General features: G+C 34.5%; 1 protein-coding gene across 1 annotated transcript in view; it reads right to left on the bottom strand.

Moving 5' to 3' along the window:
- Window positions 1–21,277, bottom strand: part of COL5A2 (collagen type V alpha 2 chain) — a 193,237-nt gene that overhangs the window by 49,136 nt on the left and 122,824 nt on the right. Inside the window, exons 9-21 of the mRNA XM_036745945.1 lie at window positions 21,165–21,209; window positions 20,052–20,105; window positions 19,602–19,655; window positions 18,633–18,686; window positions 15,937–15,990; window positions 15,168–15,221; window positions 14,140–14,184; window positions 13,185–13,238; window positions 10,612–10,656; window positions 6,547–6,600; window positions 1,347–1,445; window positions 955–999; window positions 744–842 (exon numbers count right to left, since the gene is read on the bottom strand). Coding sequence (XP_036601840.1) covers window positions 744–842; window positions 955–999; window positions 1,347–1,445; window positions 6,547–6,600; window positions 10,612–10,656; window positions 13,185–13,238; window positions 14,140–14,184; window positions 15,168–15,221; window positions 15,937–15,990; window positions 18,633–18,686; window positions 19,602–19,655; window positions 20,052–20,105; window positions 21,165–21,209 — 756 coding nt within the window. The remainder of the gene's footprint in view (window positions 1–743; window positions 843–954; window positions 1,000–1,346; window positions 1,446–6,546; window positions 6,601–10,611; window positions 10,657–13,184; window positions 13,239–14,139; window positions 14,185–15,167; window positions 15,222–15,936; window positions 15,991–18,632; window positions 18,687–19,601; window positions 19,656–20,051; window positions 20,106–21,164; window positions 21,210–21,277) is intronic.

Below are 21,277 nucleotides of genomic sequence, written 5' to 3' on the forward strand. Positions count from 1 at the left end.
CAATAATAGTCACTTGAAAAATTTTCGATGGAAGAGGAAACTAATTAGATAACACAGAACAAAAAATATACACTCAAAGAAGAATTAAGAAGAAACATATTAAATTGTTATTTGTACTATGTTAGTTATCATACATTAAATGCATTCATTAAAATCAAGTTAAATTATATGGAAATGGAGCACAAATGTTCAAAGGTATTCATCCCTAATAGGGATACTGAAGTATTTCTCATAAAACCAGTAGGGATAAAGGAATTATCTTTGCCTCAGTGAAATTCATTCTCTTTGGAAATGAAATTGGTTATGATCCAAGGTAGACAACATGTTGGAATAAGCCATTTAATCTATTTTAAAGAAAAAGAAAAAAAATCAGTAACATATGTCTATAAGATCTCCAAATGTCAGGAGAGCATAAAATATTTTTAAAAATTTAACTACCTATAAAATTGAGTGAAGGCCACTTAAATGATGATCTTGTTTTTTAAGCTTTCCAAAGATATTTTAGTCATGTATTAAAGTAGGTTATGTTATACTTATCAAATAAATTAGTTTCTTAGAATGTAAAAGTAGACATTGCAAAGCAATCATTCAGTTTTTCATTTCACAGATATAAAGCCCTTGGCTTTGATTATTTACATTATTGGGATTTTATATACTGGATTGAATCATATTACATATTGTTTCTGTTAGTCCTCTTAGTTTCATGATCCATTAAGATTGTAATTATTTCCAAAGAACTTTACCGTTTGGCCTCGAATTCCAGGTTGGCCCGTGCTGCCCTGAGGTCCTGGAGAACCAGGAGGTCCTGAAGAGCCAGGAGGACCTGAAGTACCTGGAGAGCCCTACAAAAGGTAGAAGTGCTATAATATGCAAACCGAGGGAGAAGACTAAGGGTTTGCCATCAAAACAAAAGCTTGAGTTTCAATTTCACATGCAATTCACTTAAGAACTTACTGTTGGGCCTTTTGCACCAGGTGTACCATCAGTTCCCACTGTTCCCTAAAAAAGTAAAGAAGTAAAAATGCATTTGAAAGTCACCTTAAAATTACTATATCAATGGAAACACAAAGTGGTATGACTCCTATGAAGTTAGGAGAAGAGAAAAAAACAAAACACATTCATAAAAAATAATAATCATTCATAGGGCTAACACCTAACCTAGTACTCTTAATATTCAAAATTCCCAAAGCCCCTCAAAATATTCATTTTGTCTTTTAAATTCACTTATTCTAAGATCAAAGAGTATTAAGGAAAGAAATATTGAGTTTATCCCTCATTCAAAAAAATCAAGGTGTGAAATATACTACCCCATTCAGTGGGTAACAACATAGTGCGTAACAACTTACAGGGAGACCTTGAGATCCAACTGGTCCTGGAGGGCCTGTTTCACCTCTCTGTCCCTGAGGACCTTCAGGGCCACGTGCTCCAGTGGGACCTGCTTCACCCTATTGAAATACATGAAAAATCAGCAGATAAAATATCCAACATAGGCAGGAAGCAGCAAAGGTGATAGAAGTCATTCTAAGTTTTAAATTGCAAATCCAAAGTTAAGGCATCACACTGGAGCCAACACAATCTCCATCTGTGTCTGGCACAATTATTTAACAACTTTAATAGGTGCTAGGTCAGGGGTTGGCTTATGTCTAATTGGTTTGCCTCAAATCCCTGTTCTTTCATTTAATGAAGCATCCATCCTAGACGTTTATCTTAGAGGACCTTAAATGCCCCATGTTTTCTCCTTTCAAAGCTCTGGCTCATGCTGTTCTCTCTCCCTGTAATTCTCCCCTCCAAATTTCCACCTGTCAAAATCCTGCTAGCCTTAAAAGACCATCTCAAGCACCACCTCTTCATAAAGATTTACTTGACTCTGATCCCACTCTACTTCTCATTCCCTCTAATTACATATGATCCTTCCATCTTCTGAACTATCATGATAATTTAAAAAAATTCTCTTATGGCATTTTAATTTCCATTCTGGTTATTTGTATATATTCCTTTTCTCATCTTTTTAATTGTAAACTTATTGAAAGTAAGACTGTCTTTTTATGTCCCACAGTATCCACAATAAAGTTTTACAAAATTACATAGTAAATAATTTTTGTTTGTTTTCATGATGAATGAATGAATGCCATTGATCCCTGACAGGCATATTCTCAGTGCTAGAATTTAGCTAAAGTTTTATTTATACACACACACACACACACACACACACACATATCCTCATACTACACATTGTAAAACACTCGAGAGATGAATTTGTCTTTGATATGATCATATTCAGTCATACCAAAGGGGTTTACTTAAGCTACTCTCCCCATGCCCAAATCCTCATCAAATGATTTAGACATCTATGAAGTACTTCCTTAGCAGAAAATAGTATAATAGAATATAATACAATATACATTATATGAATACCCAGTGTTTGTAAAGCACTAAACAAAGCTTTAGAAGAAATGCAAGGTTTAGTTAAATCATTGCCCCTGCCCTCAAGGAGCTTAAAATCTTGTAAGGATATCCAAAGAGCATTATACAAATATACAAACTTATAGACACATACTCAAATACACAACTTAAAATTATGTTTTTTCTCAAAAATTTCATAGCACTTTATCTAAGCCTTTCCTTGACAATTATCACACTCTCCCTTTTTGTATGTATACATATTATTACCTGCTATTAGATTATCAGTTCACTTAGGTCCAGGTCTATGACATTTATTTTTACATTCCCCTGCGCCTATCACAGTACTTTGTATGCAGCAGGCCCATAAAAATGTTTGTCAAAATTTAGTGGAAAGGTCCATGCCGAAGGCGTGGCTAAGAGTGAAGCCAAGAACTATCTAGCAGAGTTGGGTTCAATCAGCAAATGAAAAAGCATTTATTAAGTGACTACTGTATGTAGCATGCTCTGCTAGGTATTGGAAATATATAAAAAAATTAATCTCTACTCTCAAGGATCTTACATGCTAACGTACCAAAACATATACATATGTATTACATACATATATCTGTGTATTAAATATATATATGCATTTACAGAATAAAGAGAATAAATGCAAATAAATAACAAGGAAGTTCAATACTAGCTAGAGAGGGAAGGAACAGTGACTTAGCGTAGAGATCAGGAAGGGATTTTTAAAAGACAGTACTTTAGTTTTATCTTAAAGGAAGATATGGATTCTGTAAAGCAAAGGGTAAGGAGGGAATACATTCAGGGAGATGGACAAAAGAATACAAATGGAGGTAGAGTATCCATTATATGAAACAGAGAGAAGGCTGGATCAAAAAGTACTAAAAAGTATTAAAGAATTATCCAATAAGGCTAAAAGATACCTTGGCTAAATATTGTAAAGGGCTTTCAAAGATAAACAGAGGGATTTATATTTTTATCTGTGAGGCAGATTCACTGGAATTTCTTGAATAAGGGAGGGAATAATGATAATAGTCATATCTCTGCTTAAGGAAAATCACTTTGGCAGATGTGTGGAGGAGAGACAGGATGAGAAAAATCTTAAGGCAGGGAGATCAGTTAGGGGGCCAGTGCAACAGTCTACATGAGAGGTGCCAAGAGGTTGAAATCAAAATTGTTTCTGTGTAAGTAGAGATGAGTCAGACAGGAGAGATTTTCATGTAGGTAAAAATGTTTTGGCAACTGACTCGCTATAGGAGGTGAGAGAAAGTGAAGATGCCATTGAGGTTACCTGCCTGAGAAACAGGAAGGAAGGTAAAGGAGTCAACAGAAATAAGGTTTGAAAGAAGTGTGTTTGGAGGACAAGGGCAAGATAAGAAGTTCTACTTTGGATATGTTAAATTTGAAATGTCTCTAGAACATCCAGTTTTAAAGATGTACTATGTAGTTGGTAATGTGGGGCTTGAAGTTCCAGGGAGAGATTGGACCCATAGATCTATTAGTCATGTGCATAGAAATGATAATTAAATCCTTCATGATTACCCACAGTCAAAGTGCATGATATAGATAATTAGCTAGCAAGAAGACTAAGGAGGAGCTGTCAGAAAAGCAAGAAAAGAACCAGAAGAAAGTAGTATTATAAAATTCCAGAGAGGAGAGAATACCCAACAGGAGAAGTTGGTTGAGTGTCAATGTAGCTTAGTGGGTAATTAGGATGAAAACTGAGAAAACGCAATCATATTTGGCAATTGAGGGATCACTGCTCCCTTTGGAGAGAAGAGTTTTAGCCAAGTAATGAATGAGGTCAGAAGCTAGATTGCAAAGGGTGGAAGAGTGAGAGTAGAGGTAATGGAAGCAGAGTGTAGAAAGCTATCTCTAGGAGACTGACAGAGTAAGATAGGAAAGAAATAGGAGGATAGCTTCAGGAATGTAATGCCTATTGAAATCTTTTTAAAGATTGGGAGTTTAAAGATGTTAGAATGTTGTAAGGCAGGAACCCATTGCTAGAGAGAGGTTGAATATTGGGAGGGTTGACCGAAGATGCAATAAGATGGAAGAAAACAGGAGGGTACATGTGAGGGATTGACCTTGGCAAAGAGAAGGACTACCTCATTATCAGGCATGTGAACAGGAATAGAGGAGGTAGATGGTAGAGAAATCCAAGGCTAGGCCTTAGCAAGGAATGGATGGGAAGGCCAAGGAAATGAGGGACTGACTGGAGAGTTAGGGATTAATTCTTCAGGCAAGTGTTGGAGCTAAATAATTAGCAGCAGAGAGCCAATGCAGAGAGGTACAGAGGCTGACCAGGTGCAGAATTAGGTCATGACTCACTAGTGAGTAAGGAGGTTTCCTTGGATCTGATCCAGTTTTTTATTTACCTAAAAACTTGAATAAATATTTAAGATCATCACAGAGTTTCCAAGGTCATTTCTTATTTCAAATAAGAATGACTTCATTTAACCAATTTTTCTCTAATGCATGTAGACCTGATTTTCTCTTTTTAAAATTTTAATTTACATTTGACAAAATTAATTTTAATTAATTTTAAATTTAAAAATTAATTTTAGAAAGACCCAATGAGTTGGGAATATTTTTTTTGCTTGCTTAATCCTCTATTTTTCTACTAAAACCTTATTTTAATGTCTTATCATTGCAAGTCACTTGAACATGTTTCTGGCTTCTTTGATAGGTAGATAGATGATAGATAGACAGACAGACAGACAGACAGACAGATAGATAGATAGATAGATAGATAGATAGATAGATAGATAGACAGGTAGGTAGGTAGATAGATAGACAGATAGATAGGTAGATAGAATATAATACTAAAAGTGCAAATTGCTTTCTACCAAGCTGAAAGCATGGATCCAAAAGTGAACTATTTTTCAACTATTACCAAGGACTAACCTAAGTTTCTAAAGGTTCATTAAAACATGATGGCCTCCAGGTGAGGGATTTTTGCTTTTGTTGTTGAACGGAGCAATTTGCAAAAATTACCAAGGCATGGAGAATTTGGGATCTGATTGGGGAGGGATATACCCACCTCTCTCAAGTCACAAAGATTTTTCAGAGCATTAAAGTAACAATCCCTGAAGCTTATGCTTCATTCCTTACAAAGGAAAATTCCTAATGCCTTTAATTTCTCACACACACACTTCTCACATGCAACCACTTTTGACTTTGTATATGGCCTCAAGGCTGCAGGTACCCCACCCTTGCTCAAGTGTAATATTCTCTTGACACACATTTTAGAAAATATGTGGCAGAGATTGTCATAATTAAAAGAGGTTTTCCTTTCTGTTTAGGACCAGTTTTCTGAATGGTGATGTAAATTGCATGTATTTTATGTATAGCAGCCTTTTATGTGTGCAAGCCAAGGGCCCCCCGTAGATAATGGAACATATTGCCAAGGGAAAACTAAGTATGTGGAAATAATCCCGATCTACTGTTACTCAAAAATGAAGTGTTGCAGCTGTTTTCTGATTATATTTACTAAGTTCGGCAACATCTTAACATCCTTCTGGATCATAATCCTTGTGTACATCATCCAAACTAATGGGAGAAATGAATAAATAATGACTCACAACAAATGGAAATCATTCTGGAGGAACATTTTAATCCATGCCTACTTATAGAGCCAAGTCCCCTCCTTTGTATACTTAAAAAAAAAAATAAAGACCATTAAATATGGGTGGGTAGTGGGAGAAAAAGCCAGCCTTGCATGAGAAAACAGCTCCTTGATGAACTTAAATTGATTTAAAATTCCCATTTTTAAGGTCACTGTGCTCTTTATTAATCCCAGACAAAGTAACAAGTACATATTTCCAATTCAAATTAAAACTGATATTCATTTCAGCTGTCTCAGCTGCCTGGAGCTATAATCCAAATTCACCAGATAAGCTGATACCACACAATGTAGATTATAGTTATAGAATTACAAAATCATACTCAACTCCCCTTTAATTATATTTTTATTCAATTCCTTTTTCTCTACCTCCTTTACTTATGCAGCAACACAGTGGCCAATGAAAATTATATGGATTCTTTCTTAAGTTATACTAAATTATTAATAAAATGACACATTTCCTTTTAGAATAAATCAGTAATATAGAACTAAATATTTAAAAGTCTTCTAACCTTCATTCCAGGATTTCCTGGAAATCCAGCAGAGCCAGTTATTCCAAGTGGACCCTAAAAAAAAAGAGTGATTAGTTATTTACATAATTATTATATATTGTTACACTTTTGAGAATCTTCACATGGACTCCCCCCACTTCTGACACATTGTTAACATATAATAGTTCACTTTCTTGCTTTTTGCCTTAAACTTTGTTCTCACTGGTAATATATAACTTTCATTTCTACAATGATGGAAGGAATTAAAAGATGCAAAACAAGAAATTAAGGATTATGGCTTTGTAGTTTTCCAGTTGAAACACTATCATTTGTGGCAGATAACATTAAGGGTAGGACATCAAAAGTCAAAGGTATTTAAAATAGTATCTCAGTGTTTCATAATTGCTCCAGAAATGTCATCTAAGCATTAGGTAATACAGTTGATATCAACCTGTTCTGTTGATCTTTCCACAGTTATGGTATACTTAAAATTTGACTATCATATTGAGAATGGAGCTCAAATCACTAGATTGATGCTACCAATACGATTAGCTGGCTCTCACAGACATAACTTGGGGGACTGATAAGCTCACTGTTACCAATTTCAATTTCATATTGGATAATGTAGGGACAATGATAGCTGGCATTTAGAGGCAATTTAAGGCTTATGTGTACACATGCGCACAGAGACTATTCTAGGACTGGAAGCAGTGCTCAATCTAAAATGAGAAGGGACCTATTTTCAAATACCAACTTCTGTCTCTGACACTTACTAGCTATGTGACCATGGGCAAGTCGCTTGATTCTCCTAAACCTTTTATTTCCTCAATTCATAAAATTGTTGTAGGGATAAAATAAGGCAAATGAACAGTTAAATAGACAGACATGAAGACAGACAGAGAGGTCCCTTCTGTCTTCATACCTTCATACGCAGTCTAGAATCCTCTATTTAAAGGCTGAGTTAGTGCTTAAGGGGAAAAAAAACATGAACGATATATTGTTCTTTAGACATATTGAATTTCATTCAACAGAACTGAAGTGAGTAAAAAAGGTTTTAGGTCATGTCTTTGTTCCCTCTATTTTGGTTGCTCTTGTTAGAAACAGTGAGGAAGGATTAACTATTGGACAATTAGTCTCAAATACTGTCATGTTCTAGACTTAATATACATAAAAATTTATTTAGTACATGTTAAATATTTTTAGAGTCTTTAAACAGTGGCACATAGGGGTCATGGATATTCACTACAATGCTCTTCCTTAAAGATTTTCTTTCCTTGGTATTACGTTGGCGTGGCACACTCTTTTGTGCCGCTTGACACAATCACATTACCACAAAAAATAATGTTTTATGTAATGAAACTTCTGCTCACTGAGTCAACAAGAACAATCTGTTCCATAAACTATTAATTTAGAAGAACATTTCTGCCAATGACCTTAAGCTCAGTTCTTACAGTATTATTGCAATAGGTCATTGAATTGTATTTATGAAAACCTACATCTTGATTTAGTGAGTTAGAAAGACAAACACACCAAATACAGCTTCTCATTTCAAGGAAGGCTTCTACATAAGCATGTAACACTTCAACTAACATTTTTCATCGGAGAAAAAAATTGTATTCTGACCCTTATGTTATATTTAACCCTGAACCATCAGATAGTGTGAGGAAGAAAAAGCTCTTATCTTTAACTCAAATATCTTATAGAAAACAACTACCCCTGGGTACTTTTTCATTTTGCCAATATAGATGTCATTTATATCTATAAGACAATATACATATAGTCCAACCTTCTATATCTGGATTAATCGTGATCATCTGTGGTGTGTGCATATATGTGTTTCTGTGTATATATATATATATATATATATATATATATATATATATATATGTATGTATATTTTATATGTGTGTATATATATATACACACACACATATGTTTTAGGTATATATATCCATATACAAATCTGGATGAATGTATGTGTACATATATGTGTATTTTATATAATTTGTATATATATCTAGACATATAATATGTATGCTGTAACAACAATGTGGCTTGCTGCTACTGTGGCTGTTTAAGGCCAATAACGCCAGCACATAGAAGGGCTGCCAGCCCAAGTTCTTTGATCTGCTTTTCTAAGGAAAACAACTTCAAGGGGTTTACAATCTCACTTTAATCAAACATACATATATCACTCACTTAGTTCAGGGGGAAAAGCCAGAACCCTGAACTTCAGAGAGAATACAAATAGAAATTACAAACATACATTATATAAACAGAGCAAATAACACAAACAAGTCTATCCATAGCAATACATAATTACTAGAGAAGCACCAATATCTGGGTCTTTTCAAAGCCAAGGAGCTCCTTAACAATAGCTACCCAGAGTCTCATCTGGTGAAATCACACAACACTCTTCCAGTGAGTAAGAGCCCCAAACAAAGCGCCTACCTCTGAGTTTATATAGCCTGTTCAGAGTCAAAGGGGATCACAACCATGCAACTCAAAACCATGTGACATTTCTTCAGGCATCACAACCATGTGACTCAAACCTATATGAACTAGGCGTTCTTCTTTCTTAAGCAGGTCATCAAAGACTCACTAATTTAACCAAAGAAACAAAGGCCAGGCTTATCAAAGGCACTTGATTACTTCAGTGCTCCAAAAGGGAAAGCAGTAAAAAAAAAAAAGTCCCACCTTAATTCCCAATATACATGCATATATATGCATATGCAAAAAACTTAGCCTCCTTCCTCATTCACATGAGCAAAGCTTGGAGAGATACCTTGCTGTGTAACCAAACTCCCTGAGACCTCTCCACTTTGTATAAAATAATAAACATTTTTCTCTATTTTTTTAGGTAAAGTAAGAAGCAAAAGTCATTTATGCAACCTAAGTTCCATAGGGAAACACAAACTATAAACCTATATCTGGATAGGTAGAAGCCTGAGAATGAGGCTACATTACAGAAGCAAAAACAAACATTTTAAATCCTCAGCATAAACAAGAAAGTCTTAAGAGAAAGAGTAGATGGGGAGAAAAGAAAGCTGATAGGGACAGGAGGTGAGGCATGAGAGAGAGTGGTGAGATTAGTTTCTGTGCTCTTGTGAGAGGCATCTTTGGAGAGAAAAATTCACTTAATCTCACAAATAACAAGATAAAATGGCTCTATAGGAATATGGCAACTACACCTAAATCACCCAAGCATTCTTACTCGTAGAGCTATTCAATCAAGGCAGTCATTTTCTTGGGTTAGTTTCTTGGGAGACCTCTAAGCTTCAGGCATCTAAAACTTGCCTAGGAATTAATTAATAGATATTAATTATTTAAGGAATTAATTTGCATAAACACGTAAGTTATATTCTATAAGAGAAAGAAAATTCCAAGGTGGTTGGTGATTTGTAAGGGGATTATGAAACTCTCTGCCGAAGCTATAAACAGAGGTGTTGTGAATATCAAATGAAATAATGGAAACAAAACATTTTGCAAACCTTAAAATGCTGTGCAAATGCCAGTTATTATTATTATTGTCTTACAGTCATCAGGACACCATCTAGTGATGACTTCATTTTCTGAGTTCAAGCAATATTTGTTGAGCAGTACTGAGGTGTGCTGGTAAATATCCAACAATCCACCTTGAGCAGGTAGGTAATATCTGTATGCACACTATTAAGTTTTAACTGCATTATTAACAATTTCTTAAGTCTAAACAATTAATAGAACAATAAATCTACTCTTGATTTGTAGTGATTACCAATTTCTGAAATGCAAATGCTTACAATGAAAATTTAACAATTGGCTTGCCAGTTCAAGCTGTCTCTAATGCAATTCTGGCTATGAATCTCTTATTCCCCTAATAGAAATAATAGCTTCTTCCCTCAATGAATAAGATATAAATATAGTTTATTGACAGTTAATTAGAATATAAGAAATCTCCACAAGAAGTCATGAGATTGCTTTTCAGTTTCATAATTATAGATGATAATTTGTAGGACAATACGAAATTCCCTGGAGAAAATCAGGATAGTATTTTCAGTACTACAAAGAAGAACCACAATGAAGGAAATGGAGAGAAACATAGCTCACCATTGGTCCAGGTTTTCCAGGCATTCCATGGGCACCACGTTGTCCCTAAGCAAGGACAATACACAGTAGAAAAGATTATATCCTCTGTGGTAAGACACTTAATGAATATTCACACATTTTCTTTTTTAATTTTCATGTATATAACTATTTTCTCTTAAAGAATAAAGATTTAATTTTGCTAAAAAAATAATATGAATAAAAATCAAAGTCTAATCTCAAGAATTTAATATCCATAAAATTCCTCGGTGATACGATAGGAATGACTATAATTGTAAAATCATGTATAATTGTTAAAGGTTGAGAAAATGAAAGGGAGTGAAAGAGAGCTTAATAATTCTTTGTACTCTAGCAAAACTCCTTCTACCCAGTAAGCTCAAAGGCCTCAATAAATATGAATCCCTCGTTCTTCTTAATAGCCAAATTAACTCAGCAGATTTAAGGTCTTTTTTATACAGATGAAATAACTGAGGAACAAATAAATTTTATTCTCCTAAGGGTATCTTAGTGATAAAGCCAATTCTAATTGTCCATTTTTCTTTTTTCATACCATCTTGACTTTACATGTTAGTATGTTTTTCTATTCATTTTTGGAGAAGAGAAAAATAACTTCATATTCAATTCAAAACAAGAATCTGAGAACTTTTATGAATAGTTAAAATATATATTTTGGAAAAGTAGAACGTAAGGCTTTATGAAAATGCATATCTTTCATCCTAAAAGACTTGTACAACACTTAATCCTTCCTAAACAAAAGTCAGTTTAGAAACTCCTTGAATTGTATATATTCAAAAGTTTAAGAAACTGGTCCAAAAAATGATTGGAATCAAAATTCAGCTCTCAAGCTGAACTTAGTTTGACCTATATCATATTTATTAAGGGCAAAAACTTTCACAGAATCACCGCATTTCCTTAACTCCCAAGAGGATTCACACTGTTTCTTAAACCCATATAAAAATGAAACATAACTCTTTATTATGACTGACATTCATTGGGATTTGCATTTAGATTTTAGCACTTATACTGTATTCAAACTAATTCTTAATTGAGACAGCTAGGTGGCTGAGTTCAAATCCCAGACACACACCAGCTGTGTGACCTTGTGTGACACTTAACCTCTGTTTGTCTCAGTTTCCTCACCCATAAAGTGGAGATGATGACAGCACATACCTGCCAGGGTGGTTACGATGATCAAATGATGTAATAATTGTAAAGTGTTTGGCACATAAGTAAGTGCCTTATAAATGTTAGTTATCATTATTACAAAACCTATATTTTGGTCTAAGAACAGATCGAGAATATAGGATGAGAAATTCTGAAATGGACGTGTGCCAAAGGTTTGTGCTCTTCATAGAGTCATCGTTTTTACTGGTATAAGAGACTTTGGAAGCCATCTAGTTCAACTCGCTCATTTTCGCATGAGGGATGAGATTAAGAACTGAGGCCCAGAGAAGCATTTCTGAGTCTAAATCCAACACACTTTCTTCTCATATTAGACTAGAAACTGCTAAAACCTAGCTCCTTTTTGGAAAAATCAAATCTATTCCAAAATTTTTTATGATAAAAATATACAGTTCAGTACCATTCAAATACCAATATATCATTCAAAGCAGGATAAAATAGCAAATCACCGAAATGATTTCTGTATCTGGCAGGCCACAATGGAATTTTTAAAGTAACTCCAAGTTGTTGCCTCTTATACCACCATAAAGAATACCACCAAACCAACTAACTGCATTTTAGTTCCACTGAAAACAAATTTTTGTCTCAAAAATTACCTTTTGAAATAGATTCTTCATTTAATCAGATTTGCTGCTAATATGAACTAAGCCTGGGTCATAAAAATGTTTTCATGGAAATGCAGGGAGAATTTCTCTCCTACTCTATCTCTTGATGTCAGGGGAAAAAGGAGATCCAGGGTCTGAAGGATTCATTGATTTCAAACCCACCTTTTCTCTAAACTATGTAAAAAATGGTCCTATAGTCAACTGATGGCAGTAGTTAAGAATTTGTAAATGATATTTGGGTAATTTTTGGCCAACAAAGGAAACATACTTGTCTATATCTGTACTACACATTTCTCTAGAAAAATTTTCTTCAATCATTTTCCCATTAAATTAATAATCTTGCTTTGTTAATTGGCATATCAAAAAATCTGAGGCCTGATTGGGTTATGTGTGTATGTGTGCATATATATAAATATAATTACATATATGCTGTATGTATTATATATAATATGTAGTGCATATGTGCATGTATGTTCCTATTGTGTGCATATATGTATGTATACGTGCATGTATAAATATTACATATGTGTTGTGTATATGTATTGTATATAATATATTGTATAGAAGTGTTATGTGCATATATTATGTTGTATGTATATATAAACACAAACATAAAAACAAATATGTGCGGATGCATTTGTAAATCAAACTGGGCCTCAGGTTTTTTTTTCTATGTGTGTGTATACACACATAAACATGCACACACGTTCTATTAAAGGAAAAGTAACTCAAATAAATAAAGACAAAGAAAATCTATAAGCAGTACTAAAGAAAGACAGGAATACTTACAGGGGCACCTTGGGGACCAAGCCTCCCTCTCTCTCCTGGCATTCCTCTAGGACCCTGTCAAGTTTTTAAAAAGCAGTAATTATTTCTCATTTCAGTGTCATTTCACCCAATAAAATCTAATAGAATACCTCAACCATAAAAAGAAAGAAAGAAATCCAGGTGTGTGATGGCTAATACCAGCAATCCCTGCAACTGGGGAAGCTGAAGCTAATAGATCACTACAACCCAGGAGTTCTGAGCTACAGTAGGACTAAGTTCAGCACCAGTAGGATGAGACCCCAGGAGGGGCTGGACCACCAGGCTGCATAAGAAGAGGTAAACTGGCCCTGGTTGGAAACACAGCAGCTCAAACACAAAGAAGTCAAAGCTTCCACACCGATCAATAATGGGATTAGACCATGAGACCAGCCTGGGTGAGCTAGAAAGGCACAGTCTCAAAAAAAAGCAAAAAACAATTTTGGACTTAGAAAGAAAAAAAAGCATTAAATAATGCAAATGGTCATATTCAATAACTCAGGAGAAAGAATGGTCATTTTTTCATTGCCATTTAAATTCTGCTAATTACAGCAGTGAAAGTTAATAGATTCATACAATTTTAGAGCTAAAAGTGAACCTATATATCACTAATCTATTCCCCTCACTTTAAATGGAGTGACTGTAGATTTTTATTTTTAACATTTTATAGCATGATCATTAATTAAAGGCTATTCCTCACCTACCAGCCATGTATTTCAATACTTCCGGTTCCCTCTATCCTTGAGAATCCTAAAAAGCAATCACCTATAAATGCACTCCTGTACTCAATATTTACAGAAGGTATCCTGGTAGATTTAATTTCCTCAGGAATAAAAAGGTTATCTTGACAACATCTAGTGAATTAATAGTTTTCATTGATCACTCTTTTATGTATACTCCTAAATGCAAAAATATTATAAGGATCTAGAATGATACCCACCAGAGGACCCATTGCACCCATAGCACCTGTAGGGCCAGCTTCACCCTAAAAGGAAATAGGAAAATTATATTATGGCAAGGCTGTGGTTGATGCTATCACCCGGGCAAACCACATTGTACATTTTCAATGCCAGGCCTAGAATTTGTTTTCTGTAGTTCTCAAAATGCAATTGAAATTTGACTCACGAAGTATTTGTCAGTTTAAAGTGAAGTTGGGCAATCTAACTAACCTTGTGAAATCTTAACACAGAGACACATGAACTTAAGGATAAGGACTGAACCTATAAGTTTTTTGTATTAGGGAACTCCTGATGGGGAATTTCTCTATGCAAATGGCCACCTTCTCTGAAATATATACAGTAATATACATCAGTGGCAGGATTTAAAACCAGATAGTTTCCTTACCTATTATAACATAATGCCTCTCTTCATTAACTTGTTAGGAAAGAAAAAAAAAGCTAACAACTTCCTGAGATCAACAAAGACCAAACCACAGAGAGCTATGACCATCAGGAATGTAATATCTCAAAGAGCATTATAGCAGTCAAAGCAATAAAATACGAAGCCCTATTGCCTGCTCTATTCTACATAGTAAAAGTCTACACTTGAATAATAACCTCTCCCTTCCCTGTTACCAGAAGTGAGGGAAGAAGTTAGAAAACTCAAAGGTAGAAAAGGGGCGTGGAAGTGGGACAAAAACGGGTGCCAAAATAACCAGATCCAATACCTCAGTTTTCCATTATTTCTCATGGTTCCAGCTAAATTTCTGCATTTTGTCACTTTTAAGAGCACCATATGGCTAGGAAAAAGTGTTTGCCCTACCAGCACTAGGGTCCACACATGTATACATCAAATATTAGCAGATTCCCGAGTTCACAGACGTTGGTACAGTGAGAGCATAAGAAGTAGGCAGGTAACCAGCTGTTCTACCACAGAACAGGTGAAGCGATGTACAAATCTCTAACCATCTCTAGCACCTAAATGAGGAGGTGCTCTTTGCCCGATTCTGTTATCATACCAGGAAATTACCTTGGCACCTGTAGCGCCAACTTCTCCTTTAGGGCCTTCAAGACCTTTGTGTCCCTGGGAAAAAAAACACAAATATATACAGATCTTAATTATTTTCAGAAAAGATTTAAAAAAAAAACCCAAAGTAAGAAAACTCACATAAATGCCCTTTTTAATGAATTATGGTGTCTGGATATTTCTTAAAATGAAATTCTTTTTAAATGGTTTCTATTTTTCATGCAAGACATTTCTGTATTAGCCACATTGCAAAAAAAAATAGCAAGAAAAATGAAGAAAGTGAAAAATAACATGTTTCAATCTGTAGCATTTTTCATCCTAAGTAAATACACACACATAATCTGTAACTACCCTCCCTACTAAGTTGCAAGCTCCATAAAAGTATGACTTAACTGTCTTTGTATCCCCTTCAGGCCCAGTACATATAGAAGGAGAAATAAATGGGTGTTAGTTGAGTGAATAAATGACGGCTACACACAATTTGCTTCATATAATAATCCTCACTGATCATAGGCCTTGTTTGAGAGCTCTAGCAAGACTCTGAAAGTTTAATCCTCTCAAGAATCTTGATTTTTGAATGACGATTCAATGAAAAGTCACAGTGATTTCAGTAACCTTGGAGGAATAATGAAACTATAGATAAATAAAGGCATTTTTGAGACTAGTGACCCTGCCATCTACCTACCCCACCCCATTCTCATTCACACACAATCTAAACAAAGCATGTCACACTACAAAAAAAAAAAGGAGAACAAATAGAATTTACACTTACTCTGTGTCCCTTTAGGCCAGGAAAACCAGGAGCACCAGGAAAGCCTCGTGCCCCCTAGAAAGAAAAAATGAAAGAAAGAGAGGGAAGGAGAGAAGAAGAAAAAGAAAGGGAGAGAGATGGAAAAAGAGACTTTAGTTAGAAAGAGATAAACATTCTTAGGTATATTTTAAAGTAGGTATCTGTTATAGTGCTACAAATAAGATATTAATAAAGCATTTCATTAGCCAAAATTCACCTACATAATCTTTAGGTTAGCATAGGAGGTAATAATCTGTTGGAAATGGAAAGTTAGATTTGTCTATGATATAGAATATTGTAAATTATCCATTTTTCAATATTTCAAAACATAGAGACAATGATACCACAGTAATTATTAACCACAAGCTGTCATGAAAATGAGCACAAACTTATTGCTTTTTATATTTAAAAGAAATTATATTAAATTTTGAAAAATACTGTAGCAGAATTTAAAAGAATTTAAAATCCTTCCAGATAGTAATGTTTTGTTTATTTCTCATGGAAATCTGTGTTTGTATAGAGGAAAAAATATATTTATATATTTCTGTACAAATATTTCTATTCTATACAAATATTTCATATTCCTATTACTTTCTTACTAGTGAGAAGAAAGAAGAGATCAGGATGATTAGAGAAATGGCAATAGAATAGTTATTAAAGGTCAATGAAAATGTGGTAGATTAAAGAAAAGTTTTAGGGCACTGATGATTTTAGGGATCTTTTTATTATATTTGTATATGTATATTATGTATTTTCTATGTGCATAAATTTATATATACATCTATAAAAGTTTCAAATTAATAGGAAAGAAGAGTGGAAAACGGAATGGATAACAGGAATTTTTATAGCGGCACAATAAATTTAGTAATAAAACTACCTAATACTTTACTCGATCATGGGAAAACCTTCCTTTCTCAGCAAATATAACAAAGTTGTTATTTCTCCATCATATTATCTGGCATTTCCTTAACAGTCTTCATTTTGAAGCCTCAATAGAATATAAGCTTTTTGAGGGCAGGTATAGTTTCATTTTTGCCTTTTGTAACCAGGGAGTTTTTAATTATTAGTTGAATTTTATTTGACTGACAGTAATAGAAGTAGAAAATTGCTAAGCAAAATATTTAAAGATTTTTTTCAAATATGCTCTAAACTTTAAATTTTCTTCTGGATCAGATTTTCTTTATTCATAGAAATAATTTGTTGGCATGATTGCGTAGCTTTCTCTCATTCTTTAGATTCATTTTGAGGTGAATTATCTAACTTGCAAGAAGTCTTCCAACTTGTTGGGCTTAAGAAGGTGAAAGAAATGATTCTCCATGGCTACTGGCAGAAGAAAAACCTCTGATTACCAAGACACAATCTTTTTAAAACCCAGATAAGTAGACAAGACAATGCACTTCACCACCATACTATATACAGCAGGAGAAGCAAATTGGGTTAGCCTATGGGTTAGCCTACTTAGAGTGTAGACATGAGGATTTAAACTTTGGCTCAGATATTTACTATTTGGGTGACCATAAGGGTAAGTTGCTTAACCTCTCTGAGAGAAACTTGCTCATCTGCTATTTGGGACTAATATTGTATTAATTATCTCACAGAGTTGGGGTGAGCAAAGCGCACTGTGCATATGTTAAGGTGCTATAAAATAGTTATTGTGTCCAATTCTAAAATTCGCTATTTACGCTTCTACACCGCTATGTAGAGGAATTCTCCTTTCACTTGGAACAGAGGACTTCAAAGTGCTCTATCCTATACTCTCCCCTACCTTGGGAAAAAATTGCTTCCCTTCCATACTAACCTAGTACCTTAGATAAATGCCCTTCTAGGCTTGAAGGAAAATTATAGAACTGAATGCCTCAGCGCCAGTTAACCTTTCCAATTTTATGTTCTTAAAGAGAAATTCTCATTACATTAAGGGATTACAGATCCCCTAACATAGGAGGAAAATGTACCAGATGTACAAGCCTTAACAAAAAGTTCTCATTCCAATTTGACCCAAGACTGTCATCATCCTCCAAATACGGTCTGTTCTTTTGCACTTATGGCGTGCATCTGGGATATGCTGGCAAAACACATTTCCTCCCTCTAGTACGGCCACACGGTGGATGAGCTAAAGAATGTGGCCTAGTGGAAGATTGGAGACCTCTAAAAAGACTTTAATCCTTTGACTCTTTGAAATGTCCATCTGTGCTAGTGATTAAGCCTTCTGATTTTTCTCTGTATTTACATCCAGGCCTGGCCTGAGTTTTTGCTTGGGGATTTGGGGGGAAGGTCAGAGTCGGAGGAGGGATGGCCAGAAGGACATTGAGGGGAGGAAGGGGGAAGCTAGGAAACTGGTTTTATAGTTGCAGATTAGCTTTGAATCTCAATAGTTTTCAGGTGACAAATGCAGACCCAAAATGAAGTTTTAAAGATGTAGTCGCTAAGATCCCTTCCATTTCTAAATTATGTGTTTCTCTTTGTTATATGGGGTCATAATAAGGTTCAGTAAGTTGTAAAAACACCCCCAACACTTTTCCATCAACCAGAGATAAAAACTATTTTGTGGGTAGGTGGGATAGATGTAGTTTTAAACATGCTGCTATAGATGATTATTTGTTTTGGTTTGGGTTTTTTTTTAGCAGTATTTGTATTTTGCAGTACCTTTATGCAATTTCTATACAGCAGAACAAACTTACCGGAGATCCTGAAAATCCCACTTCACCAGGATTTCCATTTCTACCTGGTTCACCCTTTGCATTTAAAACAAAGAAAACAATAAAAATTAAAATAATTTCTCCTTATTGGGTAGATACTAAACATTCTGCATGCGAGCAATAAAATTTCTTCTTAGGAATATGACTATCCTATTTTTGTCAGTCTTCATGTAAAAATGATAAATATGATTTAGTGAAGTAATGGCCATCTCTTTTCTGGTGACACAAAGCACCTAAGGACTATTTTAACTACCTCTTTGCTATAATTACATTTATTTTGTTTATAAATTTCATAATTTATCTTAAAAAACTATATTTGCTAAGTAAAGCTCAGAAAATCTATTTGAAAAGGAAACTTTTTCCCTTCATTACAGAGGGAGATAGCAGGTCTCTGAGGCCTACAACTACATCATTATTCTGTGGCACAGCCAAAAATAGAATAAGAAAAAGGTGATTCCTGGTCCCACCCTATTCTCCAACCATGCATTCTTATAGTAAAAAGTCGGCATAATGGATTTAATTAACAATCCTATTGAATAAATCATTGTCTTCATCATGAGTAAACCTTACCTATTCCATACTGATACAAAGTTCAAAATGAAGTACAGAAAAAAAGGATTTTTTAAAAGGCTACTACATTGGGCATATATCAAAATTTCAATATCTCACTTGAAAGTTCATGAATTGATGACAGTCTAAAGAAATTGTGTCCCTTTCCTATGTGGAAAATAATGAAGTTTGCTCTTCCTGACTATGTCATATTCATAGATAAAAGAATGTGCTAGTAGACTTTGAAAATGCACCATCCTGAATTCACCAGCTAGATTGCATTTACAATATTTAGTTTGGACTAAGTCAAGAGAAAAATAAGAAAATAATAAAATTCTCAGACCAACATACTATTTCATTCCATTTCAAAATTACTAAGCAAAAGGTCAAAACTCAGCTTACATCTTCACCAGGTTTCCCAGGAGGTCCCTCTGGGCCGCGGGCACCAACTGGACCCTGACAGAAAATTTTAAGATGTCAGTGAAAACAATTTTTAAAACATCCTTGGGAAATAGATATTTTGATATTACAAAACAATAATACCAAAGATAATTACCAGAATTACTAATTTTCTAAATCTCTTATAGCCCTTAGATAATATGCTCTATGACTGAGTAGAAAAGAGACTTTTAAAATGAAAATTGTTTAGGGATGACCAATGGAAACATTCAAAACACTTTAGCCCTATGCAAAAACAGAGGGAAAGCACAGGTATATTCCAAGTACAGTAAAGTCCACCAAATTTGAGTTTTAATATCTTGCTACATTAGAGATTGGATTTATTGTATTCCTAAAATACTTTAAATTTTAATGTGTTTGTGTAACCGGCTATACATGCTTACTTGACATTACCATTGGGCCTGGTTCACCAGGTTCACCTGGAGGGCCTGTGGGGCCAACACCACCCTAAAATTAAAACATAAACAGGAAAACAAATGAGAGACTAGAAATAAAGCATTTTCTCCTACCCAAGAGCATTGAAGTTCAAATGGTTATAAGGAAGATTTTAGAAAGTCAGTTACATCATTACTGAAATCACATAAGTTTCACACTATTGAGCTATTGGCAAATTAAATAACTGGTGAATTGTAGAAATAAAGAGTCTGTTCTTCTAGAACAGCAGACCCTTTAGGGAAGATTCCTAATCCAGAATTTTGAGATATTCCAGGATATCTTCACTTATTCCAAAAACTCGCCTAAAATGTTCAACCCTAAACTTTTTAGTTTACCTTTAGTTTAAAATGAAATGTATGACACTATAGGATTGGGGTATATGGGGTGTCAGAAAAACAAAAGTAAAGGCACCCAATTCGAAAAGGAATAGGAATATCTGCTCTGTTCTCAGAATCTCTCATAATAGAGACTATTCCAATATGTCCTACTATGTTGAAGGATAACATGGCACAGTGAATAAAGAATCATCTTCAAAGCTAGGAAGGCTCAGGTTGGAGTCCCATTTTTGATACATTCTGGCTTTGTTATCCTGGTCAAGTAAATTAATCTATCAATGCGCTAAGCAACTTTTCAACACTGAATGTTGCAAAGAAGATGCTGACCTCCACTGGTAGAGGGTTCTTCACTCTAAGCTCCCTATACCAATGAAATTACAGGTTCATTCCCAATCCTCCCATCCTTAGAAAGAAACTTCTTTTACTATGGGGAAGACCTTTCCTCATTTCTGGGCTTCAAAACTGGCAAAACAAATTCAGGAGAATTTGTAACAAGTTATTATATTATGGTAGAAAGTTTCTGGACCTCAAGGGAACAGAGGTGAGTCACATAATTGAAATTAATGATAGACCCCAATATACATTTTTCTAAGTTTCTGAAAGTTATAAAATGTGACATAAAAAATGTGACATTAAAAAATAAAACTAAATTTCTACTGAAATTTGACCACACCATATAAACAACTACATTTTGTTCACAATATTTTTATGGTCTGTAAAAGTCAGAATGACGTACTTGTTTTCCTTGTAATCCTTGAGGCCCCCTTGGTCCCACTGGACCCTATAACAAACAAAAGGTAACATTCCATTATTCCTTATAACAGTTGTCTTAAATACATTCAAATAATT

This window comes from Trichosurus vulpecula, chromosome 2 (assembly GCF_011100635.1).
Source record: "Trichosurus vulpecula isolate mTriVul1 chromosome 2, mTriVul1.pri, whole genome shotgun sequence".
NCBI classification, from domain to species: domain Eukaryota; kingdom Metazoa; phylum Chordata; class Mammalia; order Diprotodontia; family Phalangeridae; genus Trichosurus; species Trichosurus vulpecula.